At 41.8% G+C, this 24,738-nt stretch overlaps 1 protein-coding gene across 1 annotated transcript in view; it reads right to left on the bottom strand.

Moving 5' to 3' along the window:
- Positions 1-24,738, bottom strand: part of MAD1L1 (mitotic arrest deficient 1 like 1) — a 343,907-nt gene that overhangs the window by 227,948 nt on the left and 91,221 nt on the right. Inside the window, exon 10 of the mRNA XM_062503321.1 lies at positions 15,862-16,006. Within this exon, the coding sequence (XP_062359305.1) occupies positions 15,862-16,006 (145 nt within the window). The remainder of the gene's footprint in view (positions 1-15,861; positions 16,007-24,738) is intronic.

Raw genomic sequence — 24,738 nt, 5'->3', positions numbered from 1 at the left:
GGCCTCTCAGCATATCTGGCAGCTGACTGCCTCCCTTTTAATAAATATGCAGCCACCAAGCAGGCTGTTTCATAAAATAAAATAATAAAATCTAAAAACTCAAGATTTAAATATAAATTTTAAAGGGGCAAGAAAAGGGGGGGGCAGGGGGAAATCCACGAAGTAATGAGGTAAAACAGATTGAAATCTCCATCTGATCCTAGAGAACAGGACCACCCAGCTCCATATACTGCCCACAGCTGCACATTTCAGAGGCTGATTCATCTTCCAGCCACACAGGAGTGACAGCAGCTGTGATCCAGTCACACTTTTCTGGGAATGCTGTGATTTGTTTACTCACTGCAACACCGTTAAATCTCATGGGATATTCAGACACGTGTACAGGGAGAAGAGAATGAGCAGCTCAGAAATTGCTTCTTGCAATACGTGAACTTGCAAGAGTATCTCATATCTTTAACAAAATTTGAAATAAAATAGATTTTAACGCTACCAGTTTCAAAGATGCAAACAAATACAAATATCACAACACTGAAAGACATGATGCTTGCAAGAAAAGGTCATGTAAATGTAAAACATAATGGAGACTATCAAGCAAATACGAGCCACAGCAATAATATTAATTTGTATTTTAAAGGCAGACAAATTTCAACACCTTGAAAACAAAGCCCCAGACAAAACTGAAATGGGCAGCTCCAGTCCAGGGCAATCCTTTGAGTCTATCAGAGGCACAAGTGGCTTTAACTGCATACTCTGACCCAGCAAAGATCCAGGCTCCAAAAAGAATCATCACAGTTCCTCTGCTCTATTGTATCCAGAGACCTGTGATAAAGGCAGCTAAATGCTTGAAGAAATTAAACTGCACTAAGAAGATATAATAATAATCTCAAAGCTGGATATTCACCCAAGACCAAAAAATAACAAAGGTGTTAACAGACAAAAGGAATAAAATGATTTATCATTAAAAATGGCTATCCTATTGGAGATAGACTGCAGACATCCTCCTCTGTTTTGAAAGCTGAGATAAGGTTGTTCTGGGAAATCAGAGTCACTGGCAAGGAAGTTTCACCTGAACATTAGGCAAATTAGTTAAGAAGGTTCAGAATTGAAAGCATCTCTTTGAGTTAAGTGTAACAAGATAAAATAGAGATAGATAAGCACAAGCTTTTGTGAAAGTAATTTAAACTGAACCAGTTAACAATTCTTTGAGAGAACTCACAGGAGAGTGAACCAGTGAACACAGACTTTGAAAGTCTTTTTAAATGACAGAGCATCCCTGGGTTTTAATCATTATGCGAGAGTCAAATACCTGCTGGTAGGAGCTGGCTGATGGAGGAGCACACCACCCCTCCCTGCCATGGAAAGCAATTAGCAGGAGGCTGCACTGAGGATTAGAGCCACAAGTTTCCTTCATGATCCTTATTAGTGTAGAGAAACAGGAGTAAGCAGCAAGATGTGAGCTGACAACAAAACATACTAATGTCAGCAGAGGCTAGAGACAAGAGTGAGGCATTCCAGAGCACCTAAAATATCAATAATGATGGACAAGCAAGGGCTGATAGATAGACTGAGCAAAATCACACACAAATGTAAGGTAATGCAGAGGAGAAGGAAAAAATTAGATTTAGATTTCACACAGTGTGCACACAGGCAGCTTTTACACCACGACCTCCTAGGGATTTGATTTTGACACCCTTGGAAGCTATGACATCTCTAGGGACATGCCAGCCAGAGCCTGCAGAGAGGAGGGAAGGGACTTCAGCCACAGCCTCCACAAACAAACCACTTCAGCAACACAGCTCCAGGAACACAGGTTCACCACAATGATACCAGATGCTCCCAGGATATGACAAGACCCAAAAGATGCAGAAAATCAGTGAAATGCTGATACTAACACAGCAGAGCAGGCAGTGTCAGGGAATACATACACACGTACTGCAGCAAAGGATTTGACGCCTGAAGGAAGGTCATTGTTACAGGGGTAAGGCACAGAAAACTTGCAGTCTGTGCTGGGGGACTTAATAAAAAACCCAAACATTCTCAGAAGGAGATACAATAAAGATTTCACAGCTCTTCCACAGCACTCCTGCTTGACTTGGGCTCAGGTCTTCAGTTTTTTCACCCAAGCTCTCTGTTTCCCATGCTCTTTTCTAATTGAGATAACGGTTCTTCCCCACCTCACATGAATAACAGAAGAAAAAAAGCAGCTCTAGACATTGAGTACTGCTAAAATGTGAATGACAATGTCATTCAGGCGCCCAAAATAGACAGCATTTAACCTTCATTAGTTGCTAAGAGCTCTCATAAGTCTACCAAGCATTGATACTCAGATATTTATAACATTTAATTCCAGACCAAGTCCCAGGACAAAAAAGAAAAAGGACAGGCCATGTATGAAGAAGGTTCTCCCTCCCACCCCTCTGAGTTTCTTATCACTATTTCCTGGGGAAAAAAATTGACAGGAAAAAGAACTCATTGGTCTGTATGAACAAACCTTGTAAGTCCCAAAGCTGTCCCTGGGGAGAGCAGCAGTCGTGCTTGTTACATCTGAACAATGCAGCAAAATGAGAAGACACCATTTTCCTTAAGTTGTATTTGCACGAAGAATGTGAACTCTGTAATTTGCATTTAATGTTATTAGCCACCCTTTTAGCATATTGAGAGTTAATTACAAATCAAAACTTTTGATGCAGATCGTTAGGCACCCATTCATCCGCAGGGAGGCAGAGCCATGATCCTGCAGCTGAGGAGGAACAGCTTGCAGGTTCTGTCAGCTGAAGAACATCCAAAACACAGGGAACTCTCCATGAAGCCAAAGTATGACCCCCTGCCCACCAGTCAGGTTTGGCAGGAAGTTCTTTATCAGTTCTTATCATTAATTCAGCTGGATACACCTACTTGGATGTTCTGGCTGTAGTTCAGAGATCCATTTCCTCCAGTGGAGCAGCTTGGCTCTAAAACTAAGCCTGTGTAACTGCTGATATGGGGCAACAATTCCACATCCCTGCTCCCTCTTCTTAAAGGAAAACTAAGCAGAAAAAAGACTACCTCTGCAGAGGAAGAAGCAGTGAGACCATAAATACTGACAAAAGAGCACCCCAACCTCAGCCTAGCTAGGTGAAGTTTAACAAGAACTGACAAAACCACAGCATTTCCGTAGGAGACGGATTTAGATGAGTCAGCTTGAGCTGGTTGCTTGGAAGGATCAAAAAATTCCTAATGTTACAGAGTGAACCCCAACAGAGGACACAGCTCGATGCAGAAAATGCACCAACAGCTGCAGAAGAAGGGGCTTCAGAACCTCAGAGCTCACAAACCCATGTGCAGGCAGAGAGGAAAGCGAGGCAGGGAAGGTGTGCACATTTAATTACTTCTGTATTTCTGGTTTCCTTGTGTTATCTGAAGGAGAACATCAGATCCAGAACATGTGTTTCACACCCTTCAGCTTGCACATGCCCCTAGAGAGTTAAACTATAAGCCTGGCTATTATTTACAGCTCCTCAGCAACCCATATAGGATGTTTTCAAGGAATTCAGCAGGGCTTTTTTCTTCTCCTTTATGCAAGTGAAAAGTCAGTATTGGAAAGCAAGGGCTACAAACATAGCCTCAGGTTAACACCACACATGACAAATTCATGTGCACAGATATTACATAAGAAACACATTGCCTCACACAGGAGAAAGGGGTGGGTTAAACCCTTTCTGGGTTTTTTTTAATAACTTCTTTGGCAGAAAAGATTTCATTTAAAGCTTTTAAAGTGTGATGACCATGCTCCATTGTGAACCACTCACTGAGCTACCCGTGACCTGCACTTCTGTCACAATCCCAGCACAGGGAAAAAGCAGAGGGATGAGAAGAATGAGACACTCAGCATGTCCTGCTGGGCCCCACAAGTTCAAAGATGAAATGGCCACTAGGCTGAGTGTTACTTCCCTGCACAGGATTGTTTAGAGGCACATGAAAGCAGGTAGCTCCTTGGAGAAGGCAGAGCTGTGCCTGGATGGGACACTGAGGGAGAGTAGGAACACACAGCTAGCTCTTGCTGTTCCCCAGTGCTCAGGGAGAACAAGGAATGGCTCTGAGAAAACTAACAGCTCCGTGGGTTTAAATTGGGAGGGAAAGCAGAAAACAAACAGATTATTTGCTTGGCACTTTCCTAGAAGCAAACAGAAGAGCTGAGATTTACTTAAAGGACTGGCAGAGTGAACCCGAGATGGGAAAGAAAATGATTCCAGGGTGAGCTCTCCAAGCACAGAGGTGGCAAAGGACACCCCCAGCCCAGCCTTTGGGTGGGGGCTTTGGTCCATGCAGGCTGAGCCCCTTTAGCCTCATGTGCAGAATGAATAAGAGGGAAAAAGGATAAGGGACAGTGATACACAGTGAAAACAGGGAGAAACAGGGAGTGGGAGAGATGTCAGCAGAGTAAGCACTGCCTCCTGTTCATGTTCACTTCATGCAAAAGGTCAAGAATTCTCCTGTATGGTGATTTTCATTTTTAAAAAACAACCCCGAATGGTTCACAAGCACTTTTTTCTCCCAGCACCAAACTCTTACATACACTATCTTAATAAATATCTTCACATTGGAGAGGGATAAAAGGCATTTTGTTTTGATTTCATTATATCTCCTGAAATTGCTTTTTTCTTTCTGTGTTTTTTTTCTTGTCATTTAGTTGTGGTGGCCCTCACTGAGGGATAATGCAATAACACTTCTGACAAGGTCAGCTTACCAATAACTTTGCAGATGGCATTTCCCAATGACAAAACAAGCACAGCTTCTCTCTTTGTAATTAATATAATAGAAATGTCAACCTGAAAAGTTGGTCTCAAAAGGTAGTATGTTATCAACAGAAAATTAATTTATTAAAGCCAGAAAGTGTTTCCTTATCTGCAAAGATGAAAATAATATTTACAGTGCAGAGTTCCTGTTACAAGCATAAAACATAAAATTTCTGTAGCTTATATATGTGCTTGTAAAAGCAGCAACTGAGGAGAGAAGTAAAATTGCTTAAATTTCCAATTCAGACACAAGATTATTTTGAGAGCTGCACATTCCTTTTGCAAATGAAGCACACAGTTCTACACTGTGTGCACACCCTGAAAGAAGCATTACCCCACATCCATGTTTATCTTTAATTTAATCAAATTCAATGTACAGAATGAGCCTTCCCAGCTCCTCTCCCATCCATGGAGAAATAACAAGCTGTTGGTCCTGGACCTGCCTGTAACCCCTCTACCACATAAGGCAAGGGAAAATGGGTGTGGGAGCAGGGACTCTTCCAGCTGCTTCTTCCACTGGAGAGAAGACTGCTGCTCAAAGGCAGTAAGAGCATCTCCTCTCCCTGAAGGGGGAGTGAGCTCCTGGCTCTGTCCCATGGAGACTGAGCCCATGGGGCTGCAGGCACACCCCACTCCAAACCTACCAACTCTGCAGTCAAGTAGGTCAAAGCTCTCCCTAGGATCTGCTGCATGTCTTGGTCTGAATCTCTCCTCCAACAGCTCACAAGAACAGGAAGCCCTGAGTCCTGTCATCCATTTCTTTCTATATTTAGATTTTACAGCTCTTTCCAGGCACTCAGGACAAGCAGACATGAGCTCCAGTGTGCCATGGGCATGGTGCAACAGCCCAGAAGGGGAGTGTGGTCACATCTCAGGGGAGAAGAGCATCCAGCTGCAGCAAAACTACACACCCTGCAGTTCCAGCACGGGCTGCCATGGAGAGCCAGCAGAATGCACATTTTGCCATGAAAAGTATTTGCCACTGATGTCAAAGGCAGCTCCTCAGGTGCCTGCAGCTCCCAGGCATGAGATCAGCACAAACCTTCTTGAGCACCTGCAGGAAAGTGATGGGTTTAAAAATGCTCCACCCTTTCAGAAACTTTCCCTTTAACCACTTAGTCTCAATTGCTTGCACACAGGCTTGTAGCACTCAAAAAAATATTGACTAAAAGACCAAGTAAGGTGGGGCTTCCATTTTCCCCAGTGTTGCTCTAAGAGCAAGTACCTAGGAAGATACAACTTACTGAAATAAGCTCATGGCACTTTGTACACACCCAACACCCTGGCAAGCAAAGGAACACATCTGCTGGAATCCTTGGACTTCACTGCCCAAGGAAAGTAAGGAGATGCAGATGTAGACAAACACATTCAAACTCTGGCCATACTTCCCTGTGCTTAAAAAGCAGCTTGGATGCCCCACAGGGTTATAGGACCTTCCTAATACAACCTCTACAAATCAGAAGATTTTTGTGAGATCTCCTTCTCCTGACATAAAGCAAGTCCAACATCATCTTTATGTGTAAAAAGCATATCCTCTTTTCCTGTCTCATGCTCACACTATACCTGCTGATCCCTTTTTTAAATTCTTGACTTCAAAAAGGCAGTGATCTTTCTAGGGAAATCCTGAAGCTCTGGATTCATACAGACAGAACACTAAGCCTCAGCTCTCCCACTGTCCCAAACTGGTTCCACCTGAACAGACAAGTTTACAGTTAATGATTCTCCACAGGTCCTGCCCCACATAACACTAAAAAGCCCAGCAGCTGTTCTGCACATTATTCTTGCAATATAATCTCATGACATCAATCAAAATTAATTAACTGAAACTACACGAATACTTCACATTTTCTATAGCTTCTATTAAACAGTTGTTGACTCTATCTCAAATACCACCTAAACAAATGTGCTCATAAAGGAAGGAACAGTACATTTCTCCTCAATGCAACAAATCATGGGTCAGAGACCATTTGCAAGATGTTTTGTAAAACCTCATTTGGCTTCTAATATATTCATCAATTTAAGCAATGCTTGACCTGAGATGTTGTGAACACACATTGAACAAAACAGTCAGTACTGCAGGATATTGTGCCAGGAGCAATCCAAAACTCTTCAATTCTCCAGACAGTCCTTCAATTTTACAAAGATTTTGGGTCTTTGTTTGAAAGGATGCTCTGACTGGTGTCTGAGTAGTGCAGCTGTTCTTACCAGAGGCTCACATCACATGTTGAAATAAGCTACTGTGCAATTACTTAATTATCTCTCTCTCTTTCCTATCCTTTAAAAAAAAAAAATCCACTGCAATTCAACTTGAAGCAAACCCAGTTAATTCAGTTTTATGGCTGAGTATTAAAACAGAGACAAGTCAGAGATTCAAAGCTGCAGTTCCTGTGGCAATACCACCACTCTAAGAGGCAGTGAGATTAATGCCTTCAAACCCTAAGTATTTGAGAAACAAAGAATTGCCCCCGTCCGCCCAAAAAAAACAAAAAACCACCACCCTTTTTGTGTAGCTGGTATTTCATAGCCTGCTGTTCAGAAATCCTAAGCCCCTTCCCTGTCCCTGGATGCTGCCCCAGCCCCTGCCCAGCAGTCAGGTTTGTTCTGCCTGACTTCCCCCAACAATCACTCCCTCATTCCACCCATCCATCTTCCCTGCCAGGCCTGCTCAACCATCCTTCATAATTCAAAGCTGAGGAGCTAAGGAATAAATGTTACAGCACACGCATCAAGGGAACTATAACTTTGAATTACCTGACCTGGGTGAGTTTAAATTCTCAGCCATAACATTGGATTAACCTAATTTCTTTTTATTGAATATTTTACCTTTAGAAGTCCTACAGCCCTTTCTCTCAGAGAAATATGAGAACTGAAGGTCATATAAATTCTTTTATGGGTATATTTCTAATTTTCATAATCTAACCTCTTAGCAGTGAGTATTAATATCTAGTGAGGGCAGAACAAAGCAGAATCCAGTCAGTATTCTGGGAAAAAACTATCACATTTCTATTGTTCTTCACAAATACCTCATAAAATAACACGTAACTTTTAACTTTGCTGCATACTCTGAATTGTTATAAAATTTTAAAAAACCCTCTAAACTCACTGCTTAAATAGAAGTTATGTGAGAGATAACATCAATAAGAATACAGAGGCTGTCCTTGTGCCTCCACCTCAAAAACATCAGATATAAAGATAATAATGAACTCTGTATTTTTATCATTGTAAGGCTTACCAGATACATAATAAGGCAACAGAAAAAATTACACAAAACTGAGTCCCAGAAAATTGCTAAGATAATTTTTATGAGCTCTCTTATGCTTCTAAAAGGGAAAGAGAAGCAAGGCTCAGGGACCAATTGATCTTCTGCCTCCAGGCTGGCCATTTGAACTCACCCTCACCATATCCACTTTGAGAGCCCTCAGGTGATAAAGCTCAACTCTCAACAAAGCACATCACCCTCCTGGTGTGTGGGACTAATTCCTACAGGTACCACACAGGTACACAAAGTACAATACCCAAAGTCAGGAAAAAGGCAAATTTATCCACCAGCTATGAGGAATTAGGACAGCAGCTCGAGAGCAGAAGGTGTCACTGGAGAGGATGCAGTGGAAATCAAGAAGGGCAGAATTGATCCCAAACATGTGCAGTGCCCACAGCCTGGGAACAGCTCCCCCCTCTCAGAGCCACAGACAACTTGGACAAACGCAGACTGACAAATCAAACTAAGGCAACTCTTAAGTTTTGAAAAGTCATTTTGGAGCAGGATTGGGAAGTGAGAACTCAACAGCTCTGCTACTTTCTTCACTGAGTCCAAAGCCAGTAGTAAACTTATGACCAAGTTAGGTAAAGTAAGGAACAATGACAAAATATAAAACCAAGTGAAAGAAAAGCAGGCATTCCTCTGGGGACCCACATCAGCAAAAAACCCCACATTCTTCTGATCTTCTAAGATCTGCAGATCTCACTTGAGAAACAGTAACATTTTCTGGTTTAAAGATATTTAAAGATACTGCCTCCTCCCAAATGGTCTTTGTGCATTGCTTCAACACTGCTGCAGCCACTCCCTTCTACAAGCACATCAATCTCAGCTCTCCTTATTCATTCTTTATAGAAAGATTCTGCAAATGTACCAGTAAATGATATTAGCAGGCCTTGTGAAACAACCTGTTTCAAAGGAAAATGGCTTGTACTCATTTTATTCTGGAAGACAATTGCCATTTGCTTAATATAGCCATGATATTTTACTGAGGTAATTATACTCTTAGCTATCAGTAACAATTAAACCCTTAGATTGAGGTTGCTTAATAAAGGTCTCAAAATAAATAACACATTCCAAACACAGTATTTTAAAATGTCAAGCATGCAAATAGGATCTTGTAATGAATATAACGAAGCATCAAGTATAAATCAGCACGGAGTTAGTTTGTCACTGTCCAAGTGTCTGCAGGAATTGCTGTTGGAGTATTGTGGGATTGTGCTCACAAAGGGCAGTGCTGCAGATGAAACCATTTTAATAAATACTATGGCTGGCTCATGACAAGGCCAGGGGGAAGCCATCAACACTGCTGTGCTTCTCTAGGGGCAGGGCTGAGTGACTTGGGGAACAGCTGAGGCTGAAAAAATTTGTATTTCTTCTTTTGTATTCCCTGTAGCAACTTCCTTGAAAACTGGAGTTCGACCATTCCATTCAAAGCTGAAGAAAACTCAGAAGCAGAAAAAATAGAGGGTACAGACAGAAAGGAGGAAAAAAAAAAAAAATCACTCTCAGACTGAGATCTAGAGATACTTGACATCAGGTCATAGATCCCAGCAGGATGTGAGGTATGGAAGGTGAAATGGTTTAAAGGTCCTCACAGTGCAGACTGCAAGATGATTAAGAAAGGTATAGCAGACAAATGATATACATTAAAAAAAAAATAACCAGAAATGTGTTATCAGAACACATTTGTGGAGTTATCTTGCAGGGCATCTATTGCAGGCAAAGAGTGGTACAGCAAGTTACCTCCAATATGTGGAGGCAGCTGCCTGAGCTCCAGGAGGTGGTTAAGTGATCAGGACTAAAACATGACACAGCAAGTAACTGGAAGAAGTTACAAAAACAAAAAAACAAAACAAAAACAAACAAAAAAAAAAAAAATCAAACAAACCCAAACAAAAACCAAACATCCCAAAAAAAAACCCCCAAAACCCAAACATCCCCCCCTCCAAATAAAAATTAACCCCCCAAAACAACCACAACGAGTTTGGGTTATACAAACAAACAAACCAAATAAAAAACTGTGTTAAAATAACTCCTCACAGAACTCCATTTCCATGGAGCACTTTCTACCTTACAGACAGAAGGCAGCAAGAAGCCAACAAAAGCAAAGTGTGGCATTTCCTTAACTCCAACACAAAATGTCTATAGAAGCAGACATCAAACTCCCAAATCCTGCTTTCTCCTCACAAAACTCAGCACCCTTTATCCAGTAACCCAGACCCTCCTGTGGAAATCACAAGCCCAGCAACCACCCTGCATCAGACTGAACTCAGGAGCATTTTAGCACCAGCTTACAGGGCAGACAACTATTCATAAAAGCACCTACCTCATGTCTGACCTATTGGTCTTCATTCTTTAGAAAAGACACCCTACAAGATGGGTCTGGGAATTAAAATTGATGATGCTACCTGTTACTAAAAATTAAAATTCAGCAGTGACCTGTTCCAAGGCCCTGCACTCCACAGGCAGCAATCTTCTCCTTGTCTCCTTCCTACACCTGCTAATAATCTTCTGTCTCTGTCTGCTATCATCCTCCTCCACCCCTAACTACCAACCACTTTTTCTCTGAAATTATTTAACTGATTAATATACTCAAGTTGAAATTAGAGAGACCTGTGTTTAATCTAAAAGGCTGCTGAGGCTCCTTCAAACACAGAGTGCCTAAGGAAGCACTCACAAAACCTGCCTTGCTTAATCACTGAAGAGGGAGATGTGGAATCACCTTAAAATGTTTTTATTTGCCAGTCATAAAAAGGAAGGTAACTTCCCTGAGTTTATAAAAACAGACAAAGGGGAGTTACAGTGAGCAGAGGGAAGGGTTTGGCCAGGGTCAGGCTGACAGCAGTTACCAACCACTCCTGGAGCAGCAGCACAGCTGGGCATGCCTAAATGGCATCCACAGAATCATGACATGGATTGAAGGAAGGAAAGAAGGAGAGTCATAAAAGCCAGGGAAGCACTGGATACTGCTCACAGCCCTGAGGAACAGCTCAGACCAGCCCCAAGGTTGGCTGTGCTGCCTGGATGCAGAGCACAGCTCAAGGTGGAATGCCTAGAAGGTCTGTCATGAGGCTCTGCTTGCTCAAGTGCCTCTTCTTAGAGCTGCTGAATGCTGTATTTACAGCTAATTTTTCACATATCCCAGGAAAATGGTTAATTCACCTTCTTTGCTGCACACCCAGAACTCTAACATCTTTCACTGTGCTTTAAAATCATCTATCTACCTCCTCAGAAAAAAAACATCATGCAGGACCCAATAGGACAGAGAAGCCATCAGCATTATTTTAAATCTTTACTGATTACAAAACAAAGCAGATGGCAAATCAAGTCATGAACTCTGCATCTGCCATGCTTAATGAACAGTTTAATTACCTACTCCCATTTCTGATGCATTTTTGCCATTCTCAGCCCTGGGAGTCACTAATATGCTTCACACTGACTGATATCTCCAGGAACATGTGGTATCAGCAGTCAGCTGGAGTTGGTTAATCAATACTTCTTTAATCTCTAACTTTTATGGTGATGGCCTAAATTATGTCTCAATAAAAACAGATTTCCTATCATATCACATGATCTGGTTGAGAGCCCAGGAAACAAAATGGAATTTTTCAGTCTCTTCTCTGGGCAGCAGATTACCTAAAGGCAGACAAGTGCACAGACAGGAACTAAACACAGTGAAACAACAACATCCAACACAAGCAGATTAGTTCAGTCCTTGTGTTATGCCTTAAACAAGAGCAAGGGCTGCAATTAAAGCAGTGTGCATTCATAAAGTCTACAGGTTTTATTTTTTTTTCAGGAACAAACTGGCCTAATTTGGAATAAGCTACAAAAAGTAACTGAAATTGGGCTTCCCATTTTGAGTTTTGATCTTCCTGCAAAGGATCGTGCCCCTGGCTGCAAAAAGCAGGGATTTTGTCTGTGGTCAAATCTGCAGAGCTATGGGCTGATCCACACACTCCACACCTTGCAGAATTTCCTTCTGGGCACAGAAGGGATCCTGCTCTCAGGAGTCACTGAACTGAACAGGGGCAGGGGAAGAGGCTGGCAGCTCTGAACCCTGGAAGCAAAGTAAGAAACAGAGGAAGGGCTGATCACAACCAGGCAAAATCCCTCCAGGAGAGGAGGAGATGATAGCCAGCCTTCAGCCCTCCTCATCAGAGGGCTTTGGGAGCTTTTGAGTGAATTTATTGCTGTTCTCCAGAAACACTTCTGCTGCACAGGGCCCACTTGTGCCCTCTGGAAGGTGCCCTCCTGAAATAAATAACCAGAGCTGGCTTTCCATGAAATAATGACTCAATCAGCTGCTTACACTCTTAAAAGGATTTTCAGGAAGAGTTTTTGATTTTGGGAGGCCTTTATGTCATATAAAATTTCCTAAGAAATTCCAATTTTAGCCATTCAATAGCAAAATTGACTGTTTTCAACATTCCCACTTCATAAACAAAGACCAAGAGTTGTGTGCAAAGCTCTCAGAATAAGAGAAACACTCAAAAGCTTAAGGAAAACACAAAAGTCAAATACAAAACTGTGTGAGTAAACATGGCATTCAAGGCAAATGCAGCAGTAAATCAAACAGTCAAAAGGGCAAAGGTGGATTAGGTGTTTTCCCAGCATTTCAGGTATTTCCCAGTACTGCTGCATCACAGCTTCCTCAGGTACTAAAGCAAAGATGAAAGATTTTCCCAAAACTCTGAGCTAAGGGGAAGTAAAAAGCATGACAGACAGCAAAGCCAGCCAGGCAGATCTCTGAGAGAGAGAGTGAATGCATCCCTTCAAACATCAACTTCTGTTTCATCTCCTTAAGTGAAGGGAGTGACACTCCAGGAGAAACCTTCCAGCCATCAGTGTCTGAGAGCCCCAGTGGTGTCCTAATCTAGTCTAACGCTCCACTGAAACATGTAAATCAGAAAATTTCCATCCTGCCCTGATTTACAAGGACACATGGGACAAAATGATCAACCAACGTGTTCTAAAGAGCAGTTTGTGAGCAGGAAGAATCAGGATGCAGCTCCTACACCAGCCCACACTCAGCAGTGGAATCAATGGGACAGTTCCACTGCAGTGACATTCAGAGATTGGGGAATGCTGTTCCAGTCTGCCAGGGAAGAGAGATTTGTAGGGATGCACTGAAGTATCCCAGACTGACAACTGTGTCACTTCCAAGCAGTAAACCAACTGGAAAGGCCCAAATAAAATCAAGAAAGCCCAAAAGAAGCAAATGAGGTGAGGAAGGAAGCAATGGACAGAGGTTAAATGCACTGAAATGGAAATATGAGAGCAACCAAGAGAGACAAGAGACTGTGGCAGGTAGCAACTGAGCATGACTGACAAGTGAGACAGGCAGTCTGTAAGAACCACAAAATATTGCTTCAATCTTGGGAAAAAAAATCACCAGCAACAGAAGTGAGGAGTCAGACTAGCAAAGCAAGTACCCCCTGAAGAGAGTACATTTACCACTGAAATATTAGGTACTGCTGTTAGAAAACAAAACAATTACTGTTTTCTATTCATATTTTAAAACCTATTCTAGGACTGAGACTTCCAGGTTCCAGTCGGAGCCCAAAGAAAGGAAAACTGTTACAGCATTAAACTTGCACAGCTGAACACCTCTGACATCTTTCAGGCCTTGTTTGCTCAGCACACAGGAACTGATTCACTGCCCTAGCAGAGGGTCAAACATACACAAATGCAGGAGTCATACTATCAAAAGCAACAGCATTTCAATCATATATATAATACTCTCCCCCAAATTAGATTTTCACAGTCCTATTTAACAAGACAAAGATTGAATAGAGAGAACTCATCTTTTCCATTCTCAAATTACATAAAAGCACGCTACAGTACTGATGCCACTAATTAGATTATTAAATACCATTCTAGGTGATATGCTTTCAATGTAAAATAATTATTTTTGACAGGAAATGTATTTGCTCAATCTCATTTTAAATCACAATATCATACTTTTTTTAATTAAATGAAAGTCTTTCTTCTGATTTTGCATGAGAAGAGCAAGCAGCAGGAGAAACAGTGCCGAGGATAGATTGTCCAAGTATCATAATGCATGTACTTCTTCACAAAGGACCCCAGCATTCTCTGGATGGAATATAAATTTTCAGAGAACAGCAAAGTCTTTATTCCTTCAAAACAGGTCAGTTGAGGAATCAGTGAGCACACTGAAAACCTCCCCTGTCAAAACACAAGTTTATTTGCCATGGTCTGATGAAGAACACTTCCAACTTTTCCTGTGCTCCACTTCAGGGGAGCGCAGCAACAAAGCAAAGGTTTGTCTTTCCATATAAATCAGGGTACAATCCATCACATGACAAAGTAGGGTTTTGGTTTTGTACTTAAAGAAAAGTAATGATATTTTTGTGTTCTATGACAAAAAGTGTTTCTCCTGAATGCTGAAAATAATTTAACAAAGGGAACATTTTAGAAACCATCTGAGAAACTTCCTTCAGGGCTGAGAAGTCCAGCACAATGTTAGACAGCTGAAAAGGTTATAAAGACAGGTTTTTTTATTGAGCTCAGTATGCACCTGTGTCTTATCCAGCCATGGCAGTCCCAGACTAGAACACTATGGAGAGCTGCCTGCTGCTGGGGGCAGGAGAAGGGCTGAGGAGGAGATGCCTTTTCTGTTTTCATGGAGAGAGTTTGGTCCATCCACCCCGACTGCAGTGCCTGCCTCAGTGTGAGGCTGAAAGAACTGCTGTCATTTTTCTCTTTGCACTTCTGTGACGCTCCATGGCATCAAACTCTGCAGTCAGAAGATCTGATGGAATATCATCTTGTAAAGTGGCTGCTTCATGCTTCAAGAGCCCTGCTTACTGCACCACACATCACAGCTTCTTTGGCTCAACAATGACATGGGAATTACACAAAATTGGGTGCAGCGCAATTAAAATCGATCAAAATGCTTTAGTCGACACTGAAAATCAAAACCTAAAGCTCAGGCACCACAGCAGCTCTTTCCCCTCCTGCCTCCCCACGTGTTGATGTGCCTGGCTCCCTGTCATGAGCTCTGACTACTGGAGTCTGACCTTCTGCACACATATAAGCTCATTTACGTGAGCAGCTGCATAACACCAGGGAGATTGCTCGGATGAAGGAAGTTTTGCAAGGAGTATTCTTGGAAAGTGAAGTAACTCTCATTCTGGCTACAGCGAATTATTATTCCCTTTGTGGAAAGAGAGCTCTCAGAATTTAATATAAAATTTTCAATGCTCTGCAGACTTCAGAATTATTGTATAGAATTTCATCATGAAAGCACACCTGATATAGGATGATGCAGGCCCCTTTGATATATTCTATAGAAAGAATCTTTAAACCTGTTTTCAATTTACTGGTCTAGTGCTTGCCATAATATTTGAACAGACTTCCAGCATAAGAGGAAGGCAAATCTCTTACTCTCTGTAAATTGTTTTTCCACAGGAACAGTTGACAAGGTGCTGCCACTTCGTTCTTTTTAGGAAAGGAGGCAATGCAGCCAAAGCCATTATAAATTCCCTTTAGTGGCTCAAAACACTCCAGCAACAACATGATTCAATTCTCTGCCCTCACATCGATGCCAGGGCTCAGACAAAGTCACGTTTCCTCAGCACAGCATGAGCCCAGCTGGGGGAACACGAGCACAGTTTTAGGAGGTGCTGGTACTTCCATTCCAGTGAAGCCCTAAAGACAGGTTTCATGTCTCCCACAGCACCGAGTATGCAAAGACCCCAGAACAGCTTTGTAGCACCAGTTAGAGAAGTAAACAAAGAAGAAATAGGAAGGACTGCACCTGGCAGAAAGAAATAAGGACATGTGCTTTTCCAAAGAACTCACCTTGGTGAGGAGCACCACACGTTTCTGCAGCCGCCTGACCAGCGCTTCCTGGTGCTCTCGTTTCTTCTTCTCATCCAGGAGCTGGCTCTGGACACACAGGATTTCCTCCTGCAGCTGCTGCCGGGCCTTCTCCAGCATCCGGGCACTAAGAAAGATCAGAGAGACCTGTGAACTCCTGAGTGCTGCCACTCAGTCATCACAGAGACCAGGAAAGCCTCAGAGGAGAAGCATGACCAGGACCATGTCACTCTCATGGCTGCGCCATTGGAAACGGGGCAGCTGCAGTCTCATTATCAGCTGTTGTCAGAAAAAGATAAGAGAGAAGAACCACCCCAGGGACAGCCTTCTTGTGCAGCACAAGACAATTACTGGAACCTCACATGTACGAAGCATTTAAATAATTGCACACCTGTTTCAAAATCAATCCGTTTGCCTTTGAGAACGCGCCTTGTTTTCAAACACTGCACGATCTTGGGTTCTACTGGATCTTTTCTTTTTTTTTCTAACAAAGTAGAAGAAAAAGTAGGTTTAATATCATCTGCTTTGACTGACAGATAGTACTCAGCAAGTAATTACAGCCACTACCTGCTCATTGCTCTTGCCAGCAACCTGTGCTGGAAGAGAAATATCTTCTGAGGGCAGGTGATTAGCACTTCTTTTGAGATGTGGACATGATTCTCAATTAAACCAAAACAACCTGGGCCCTCTCTTCTCCTCAGTTCTCTGTGCAGCATGCCGTGGTGATGCACAATTATCTGTGTGCCCGTGGCAGTCTCCACGTGTGCCCTTCAGCCCCACAGTCTGCTGCTGGGACACTGAGGGACAGCTGCTCCAAGGCTCACATCAAGCAGCTCATCACACATCAACTGCTGGCAAAGCACTTGATCAGTAACAAAATAAAAGTGGAATCACTCCTGTGATTAAGAGTCGGGTGATGATTTAAATATGATGAGTTTATCCAAGACTGCACTATGTATTTAATGAGTGAGCAGGACATGAAATAAAAGTATTGCACACAAGTCAAAAACCCTCAAGCAAGCGAGAAAGATCAAACTCCACATCTCCAGCTTAGTCAGGAACAGAAGAACTTTGTTTCTCTAGTGCTAGAAACAGCACTGGAAAATTCATGAGTGCTTCTAAGGGGTCTTATTCATCATTATATTTGTAAGAAAATAAATAAAAATACTTTTAAATAAAATAGCACTACTGTTAAGGTAGTGTTTAGATAGATCCAAAGGGGAATACCTAAAGAACATTTTTAGCATAAATCAAGTACAGCTTGCACTGCCAGGTCACCAAATTGTATTTCTTGGGAAATGCATGTACGAATTCACAAGAATACCAAAGCAGCTGTCTCCCTACCTCAAAATCCTTCTCTTTGAAAAAAAGTGTTTTAAAGCACTGGCTGAATTAGAAACCGGTTTAAAGCTCCAGTTCAATTTAGAACCATTCACAGAACAACTTAATAACTGGAAACAGTGAAAGAGTCTCCTCATTGCTGTATTCAGGTGGGAAGGTTCATCAAAAGGGCTTCACATCTGCATTTGAAACTGGATAATTGCATTACCAGGGCACCACTACTTCCTTTGGTCCTGTTTTAATTAACCAGTTAAGAAGGGCACCTATGCCAAGAGTAACACCTCTGGTGATGGAACATGCCTGTGGGTCAGCCTAGCAAGCTTGCAGCACTCCTCAAAACAGGGCAGAAAAGATGGGCAATTCCTGCTAACCTCAATTTCTGCCTTAAGATTTATTACAGTTTGTTCAATAATATTCATTTTTATGCATAGGGTAAATATAAGTACAAACCCCTCATTAACTGTGATGTATGTGTTATAACAATTAAAACTGCACTACAGAAACCTTACTGCAAATATCTTTTTCTTTATCAAAGAACCTTTGTCCTCATTAGAGTCAGAACAAAAGAAAAAATGCAAACACAAGATTAATTAACCTGCAACAGCTAAAATTTCACATATGATTATTGCAAAACATTTTGATAAGGCAATGGAGCAATCTTTTTTCTTAATCTCCCAACATTGTGCCTTATTTCTATAAATGTTAAGTGGATCGACAAATGATGATTGATTTGACCTTCACCAAGAAAACTGAGATATGTGTAAAGTTTCCTTCCCAAAATAATGAAAAATATTTGAGATTCACATCTCATGGAGAGCACAGACATTCAACCACACACAAAACTCTCAAGCTAGGTTAGAAAACAACTGTTTTAAGACATGAGAGAAGTTGAACAAAGAGAGACAAACAGGCAATTTCCTCAGCCACTGCACGGAAATCATCTGTTTATATTTCAGCCTCAGCACAAATGTGATGTTAATGTACCTAAAATTCAAATGCCAGAGATGTCTCTGAAAGTGAGGACAATCCTCAAACTTTCTGAACTGCACTGTTACCATAGGTTTCCCTGCTATGGGAGGTGTGAAATTCAACTTCCTCACAACTCTCCACACCATGCCAAAGTACATTATTGAGATGCTTTCTTCCTCTCTTTGGACAGATTGATAATTCTTCCAGAAACTGCACCAAATACAACATGAGCTGCTTCTATAATGAAAAATCCAAAAGGAAAGTGCTATTTCTTATTGACACAAAACAGGATTTGCAAGTAGGTGCTCAGAAGAAAAAGCCTTTAAAGCCAGACTTGTGCACTCTTCTTCCACCCTGATGACACCTATGGCTTTTCAGAAGTAATTGCTCACTCAATATGAGCATTAAAAAATAAAATAAAAGAGGCACAAAGTGCTCCATTCAACATAAGCTTGGGGAAGTGGCATTTTAAAAAATCTTTGCAAGTTCAAAGTAAACCTTTTAAGCCTAAAAGAGAAAAAGTCATTTCTGTTTATCAGCCCATTAATGTTCCTTGTTCCACATCCCAGTGAATGAGATGCCAACATCTTTCTGTTCTGAGCTGTTTGAGACTTCCTATTTTCCTCTTCCCTTCTGTAATCCACTTTAATGCAATCTTAATGATAAAACTTCATTTTCCAGAATATTCTTTGAAAGACTGAGAACAATGAGGGCACACAGTGAATACTGAAGCTATAAGATACATTTTAATAATCTCCTTCAAAAATGACAAAAGCAGTCGGCAGCTTCCCCAGCCCCCCCCCCCCCCAGTGATCCATAAAACATTATTTTAATCATTCCATCCTTTCAGTAGCCAAGTTACCACCCCAGTTACTAAAAATAAAATTAAAAAAAAAAGAAAAAAAAAAGAAAAAACAAGGAAAGCAAACAGGATGCCAGAACCAGTCTGTGCATGAACCTGGGAGGAACACAAGTGGTCCACAGTGACAATTAGAAGAGCAACACTGTCTGGGTCATGTTGTAGCTCAGGAGAAGATGAGACACGTGTACCTACCAGGGCCAGCTGTCAGGGGGGAGAGAGCATCAAAGAGAAAAGCAGAGTGTGATGGGAAGAGCAGCGAGGGAACACAGAGGGAAACAGGGTGACAGTGCCACTGCTGAAAAGAGAAACGTGCTGCAGCAATCAACTCCTCGTGTCAGAGCCCAAAAAAAAAGGGTTAATGCAGCAGCTAATGAGGCAAAAAGGAACAGGGGAAATTGTTTTGTAGCAAGACATTTGGATGAAGGAATACCCATTCCTGAAACTTGACAACTCGCAGGCATCTCAATGAATCCACACGTACACACATAAACCACGCTGGAAACTGATAAACAGAGAGCTGAACAAAAATGTTATTTTTTTATTCCAGCTCCTCCCCCACAGGTTTTCTGAGCAAACAAAAAGGCATAAGCAAAACCAGGGTAACTCCAGCATGTCTTTTATTTTCCAGTGGACAGCAGCAGGACATCCCTGCCTGTGCTCTCCCTCAAGGATTCTTCAGCCTCATATTTCTGACACAGACAACTTCCCCCATCAGCCTCTGCCTAACCTGCCTCAGCACCATCCAGGATGGGAATGAAAAAGGAAAAACAAAAGGGAGAAGATGAAAACAGTCTGACTTAAATAGGGACAGAACACAGGAAAGAAAAGGTGGGACTTGGCAAAACAGAAAAAATATCTACTGTATGTTAAAAAAGGGGGAAAATTGATCCATTACAACATGCTGCTGAAAAGACTGATTGGAGTTCTGAGAACACAGCTACAGACAGACCTGAGTAAAATAGTTTAACATTTAAGGCAGGTAAACCAGAAAAACCACCATCAGGAAGAAGGAGAAGACTTTAGTGCTACAAGTATTTCAGCTCAAAATGCAGAGGTTTGGGCACTAACTTTTACTACAATAAGATTGGCATCTCTTTCTGCTTCCCTTCTTCACAGACAGAATTGTGGCTATAGGGAAGCAGCAGCCTCCCCTGCCCTCAAATCCTGCTCTGCTACTGGGACTGTGGGAGCCAACAGGTCTGTGTTACCTATTTGCTCATTGCATTCACAAAGAGAAATGATACAAAATATGAACATCTTTAGAGAAAGTTATCACAGGGGCTATATTTTATTTAAAGCTTTAAGTGTGCCTCACAGAGAGCCATATGAAATACTGCCGTACAAAAACACTACATGAAACACTCTACAGAGAGTTGGTGGGAAAACACACTTTCTTCTTGCTATTTATTTCTCCCAAGTCTTCAGCAAACATCTGCAAACTTTCTCTTGGTTCACACCTGGTATTTTCTAGATCTTTTGTATAACTGACCAACATCAGGCTTCCATAAATCACAAATCATTCAAAAGTAAACAGATCATACATCATCTTGCTGCTAGACATACAAGGAAGGTTCAAATCATATTGAATTTATAATGAGGGAACAACATAAAAAGAATTATTTTGCTAGTGCGGCCAGATGAAATGGGTAAGAAGCAGAAAACATTTGGAGATTTATTGGTACACTGACAATGTTTTCTCTGTGAGACAGTATTTAATTTTACTCCCTAACCAGCAGCATAACTATCAGGCTCAGAAACGCAGTTCCACCAAAGTGAACAGTTAGAGAAAAGAAGTAGCACACATTTTCTGCCCCAGCCCCAGCACAATGGCCATAATTGACTGGCAGGAGTTAAGATTCACTGAAATAAATTCACATCAGGCACCCTGAGCTTCCTTCCATCACAGGGTCAGCACACTGCAGCACACGGGGCTGTGCTGACAGCAGCGACCCAAAGGAGCCCAGCCCAGGAACCAAAGGCCAGGGTGGCTCCACCTGAATCAGCCACTCCAGGTGAGAATCACTGTCACTGTGCTAAGCCTGCCTTCCTCATCACCATGGAGATGAGGATGAAAGCAGTGACTTAACAAATGAGGAACGTCTGTGGTTTGTTTTGGTTTTATGTGGAAACATCAGTAATTTCAACATCCATCACTGAATACTGGAATTAAAAATATTTCAAGGGGGAGATAACTACAGGCATAAATGTCCTTTTTCTAAGCTTCTAAACTTGAAGCGTTCATAAGGCCAAAGCTTCTACTAAAGGCATATGGCAAATAAAACTTCTACTGATATTTAAAAACCAGAGCCCACACTGCTGGTTGTGCACTTGCTGCACTTCAAAATGCTGCTGTCTTCACTGCAATTGGCTGCAGGAGAAATTATTCTGACAGCTGAATAAACAAAGTAATTAATATTAGCTTATGAAGACAAATCTTAAAAAGCCCTTGGTATGGGCAGATGCTCATGGCTCTTGGTCTGAATCAACAAGTCAGACATCAGTTACACCCAGAGCAAATGGATTCCCTTTGCAGTGCTTGGAGAGAAGCGAATACTAAATGTTCTAATAAAATGCAAGTAATTAAAAAGCAGGAGTTAAAACCAAGAGTCCTCTACGATGATTAACACAGCATATAGCCAGTACAGCATGTGTCATCTGTGTCTGCATCATCAGTTGCATGTGGCATTTGGCAATTATGGAGGACAGACTGTTTTTAAAAGGGCATTCACTGAAAAGGATTTTCCACTCCCATTCTGAGACAAGAACGAGTTTAAGGTGTCTTTCCTACACTGCAGAGAACAGAATACCCACAGATGCCTCCTAACCACAGACTGATCCACCATGCCAAGCCAAGATGTTCACTGAACTGCTCAAAATTAATTACAGGGAGCTGAAGGGAGCATCTCCACTCCCATCATTTCATCAGGAGTTGTGTTCACTTGGTCCCCTTTGCAGCTCCTGATTTTGGCTCTCCCAACAATCCTGGCTAGTGAGGAAGGCCAGCCTGTGGATGATGCTGTCAGTAAGGGAACATGTGGAGCTTCAGCACCAGTGGATGCCAAATGTCTGCTCCCTTCCCTATCACCCCTCACCCAGATCTGAGCATCCACCACAAGGGAGTAAAATACTGGAGAAAGGGAACTGTCACAGAAGAGAGGAAAACAAACAAACAAGACCCCAAGGAACAACCCCAAGGAAGAATCTTTTCTCCAGCCAGGATCCAAGCACCCTCTCTGCAGCTGGCTTAATTTACATCATCTAATTCAAATTCTAAATGCTTCAAAGTGTTATTACACTTTTTTTTTGAAAACAAAAATGACAACAACTGAAACAAAACTCTGAATGAGAAAACCCAAAGACTGAAATAATTACTAATCAAAACAGAGGCCTGTACATGAGCTGGTGAAGTCACTGGCCAGCTCTACCCAGTAATTTCTCTTCGTGTCGGCTCTGATGAGTTTTATATTTCTAACATTTCATCAATTTGAATCACTAAATTCAATTTGCATTCACAGATAAACAGAGAAGGAATAATAAATACTCTCATCTGACCTTGAAGTATGACACAGAAAATTGCCCTCAATGATTTCATTTCAGTCTGAACCAGAATGAATAATGCAGTTGGCCCCACCAGTTACCAATCTATAATCACACTTGTGGGCTGCAGGAACTCATGGCTGTGCCTAAATATAATGAAGGAAGGCAAAACTTCTCACTATTTTTTGTACTGGTATTTTCTGCTGCTCCCTCACTATAGGGATTCAGTCCCTACCTCTGTCCTTCCCCACCACTCAGCCCCAAATACACACCCCAAAGATTTCAGTTTGTGGCACAGTCACAAGTGAAGGCATTGCAAAGTTTTCTCAACCCAGTCCAGTACCATTTGCTTTATAAAGTGCACATAATAACTCTTCTCCCTCCCAGTAAGCTGTCAAGTTACTGGCACAACTCTCCAGCACAGCCACACCACACAGGCAACATGAACACCATAAGTGACTAAGAATATTTCCAATTTCTGTTATACATTCCAACCAACACTTATCAAGAGAGTGGGAAAGTCATCTGGAAATAGCATGAGAGCTGGGGAGCTCTAAAGAATAAAGAACTGATAAAGAGGAGTGAAAAAAAGGGAAATTTGCTTGAAGTGGTGAAAGAACTGAGTAGGAGAATGGTTGTGCTGAACCAACTTGTCAGCAAACAAATCTGCTGAAATTCTAGGCTCTTGACAGTTAGATAATGGCTTATCTTAATAAAATAAGAAGGGTCAAAGTGTTTGGATGAGAAAAACAAAACATTAAACCCTCCACTGCAATATAGCGAGTCCTCCCAGACTGGTGACTCATTACAGCTTTGTGAAGGTTCTGTGGATCTGTTTCAAATTACCTTTTCCAATGAGACCTCATTTCCAGTGTGCATTACAGTACTCCACAGTGAAATGAGGATTGAAATGAGGATTGTATATTACTGCTCAGTCACTTTTTTTTTTTAATATCTGAACCTAAGACTACCTGAACAAATTTACAGAAACACAATTGTCTAAAGCACTTTTTGCAGAACAATTCAGTCATGGACCCTCACCATAACTCTGACTAAAATCCAAAGCTATGGCTCAGCGTTTCAGCATCAGGCTTTTGTCAGTGAAAACCCCTCCAGGTTACATGATGAAAACTTGTCTCAGTTTTCGCTGGGGACTCAGAAGAGAATTTGCAGTGTTACTTGTTGACAACAAAAAACCCCAAACAATTAAGTGCTACCCCCCAGCATCTACCCATGGGACACTGGCACAGATAAAAAGCAAAGGAATGTCTGCAAAGTCACTCAGCTATCTGTGACAAGCACTCTGCCAGACTGCTGCTCTTGGCTTTTCCTTCTCACAAGCACCAATTTAACTCCATCTCCTATCTGCCTCCCACCTGCTTTGACTCAGCTCATGTCAAAGCAGTCTACCAGGATCCAAGCCATATTAAGCATAGCATTGTAACAGACCTGCTAATCCTTAAATCCTCAGGATGGATGCAAGTGCACAAAGATCTTAAAATTTCTATGACCAAATAACCTGACCATGGATTTTCTAAGTGCCACCATGTCTTTGGGCACAAACAACATGCCGTGGTAGTGTAGGGTCTTTTCTACCATGCTCTAACAACAAATCAGGATTCACTGCTAACTGCATCTGTTGTCTGCAGGATCTCTGCCTCATTTGCTGCAGAATTTGGAAGATTAATGAAGCACAGAAATTGCCTGAAGAGAATGGTCTCATATTAAGGCAACTGAAAGTCTCCCAAAAAATCTGGTTCCAATTTTTGCCTCTGCCAGAGCTCCTGGTGATACCATGACCTTTACAAAGCAGCCCTTGGTGCTGAGCTCCAGTGCTGGGTACTGACACTGCTGCTGAAATCAGCAGCAGCTACTCAGGCTGTATGAAGCCTTGGGTAAGTGTTTTGAAAGAACGTGTTCTAAATATTCCATATTGGCATCTCCAAAAATAAGGCTACACTTTCTCTCGGTTTACATTTGGTAAACAGAACTAGCATAAGAAGTAACTAATAAACTATTAAATTTCTCTGCAGAAAAGCATTAAAAATTGCTCGTTAAGTCAACATAATCCACCATCTCTGCCAAGTGAAACAAGAATGCTGCATGCTATAGGAAACCCGACTAAGGAGGTGTCAAGTGACTTCAACTTG

The sequence above is a fragment of the Cinclus cinclus genome, chromosome 16, assembly GCF_963662255.1.
Source record: "Cinclus cinclus chromosome 16, bCinCin1.1, whole genome shotgun sequence".
NCBI lineage: Eukaryota > Metazoa > Chordata > Aves > Passeriformes > Cinclidae > Cinclus > Cinclus cinclus.
This window is presented reverse-complemented; position numbering and strand designations above follow the sequence as displayed.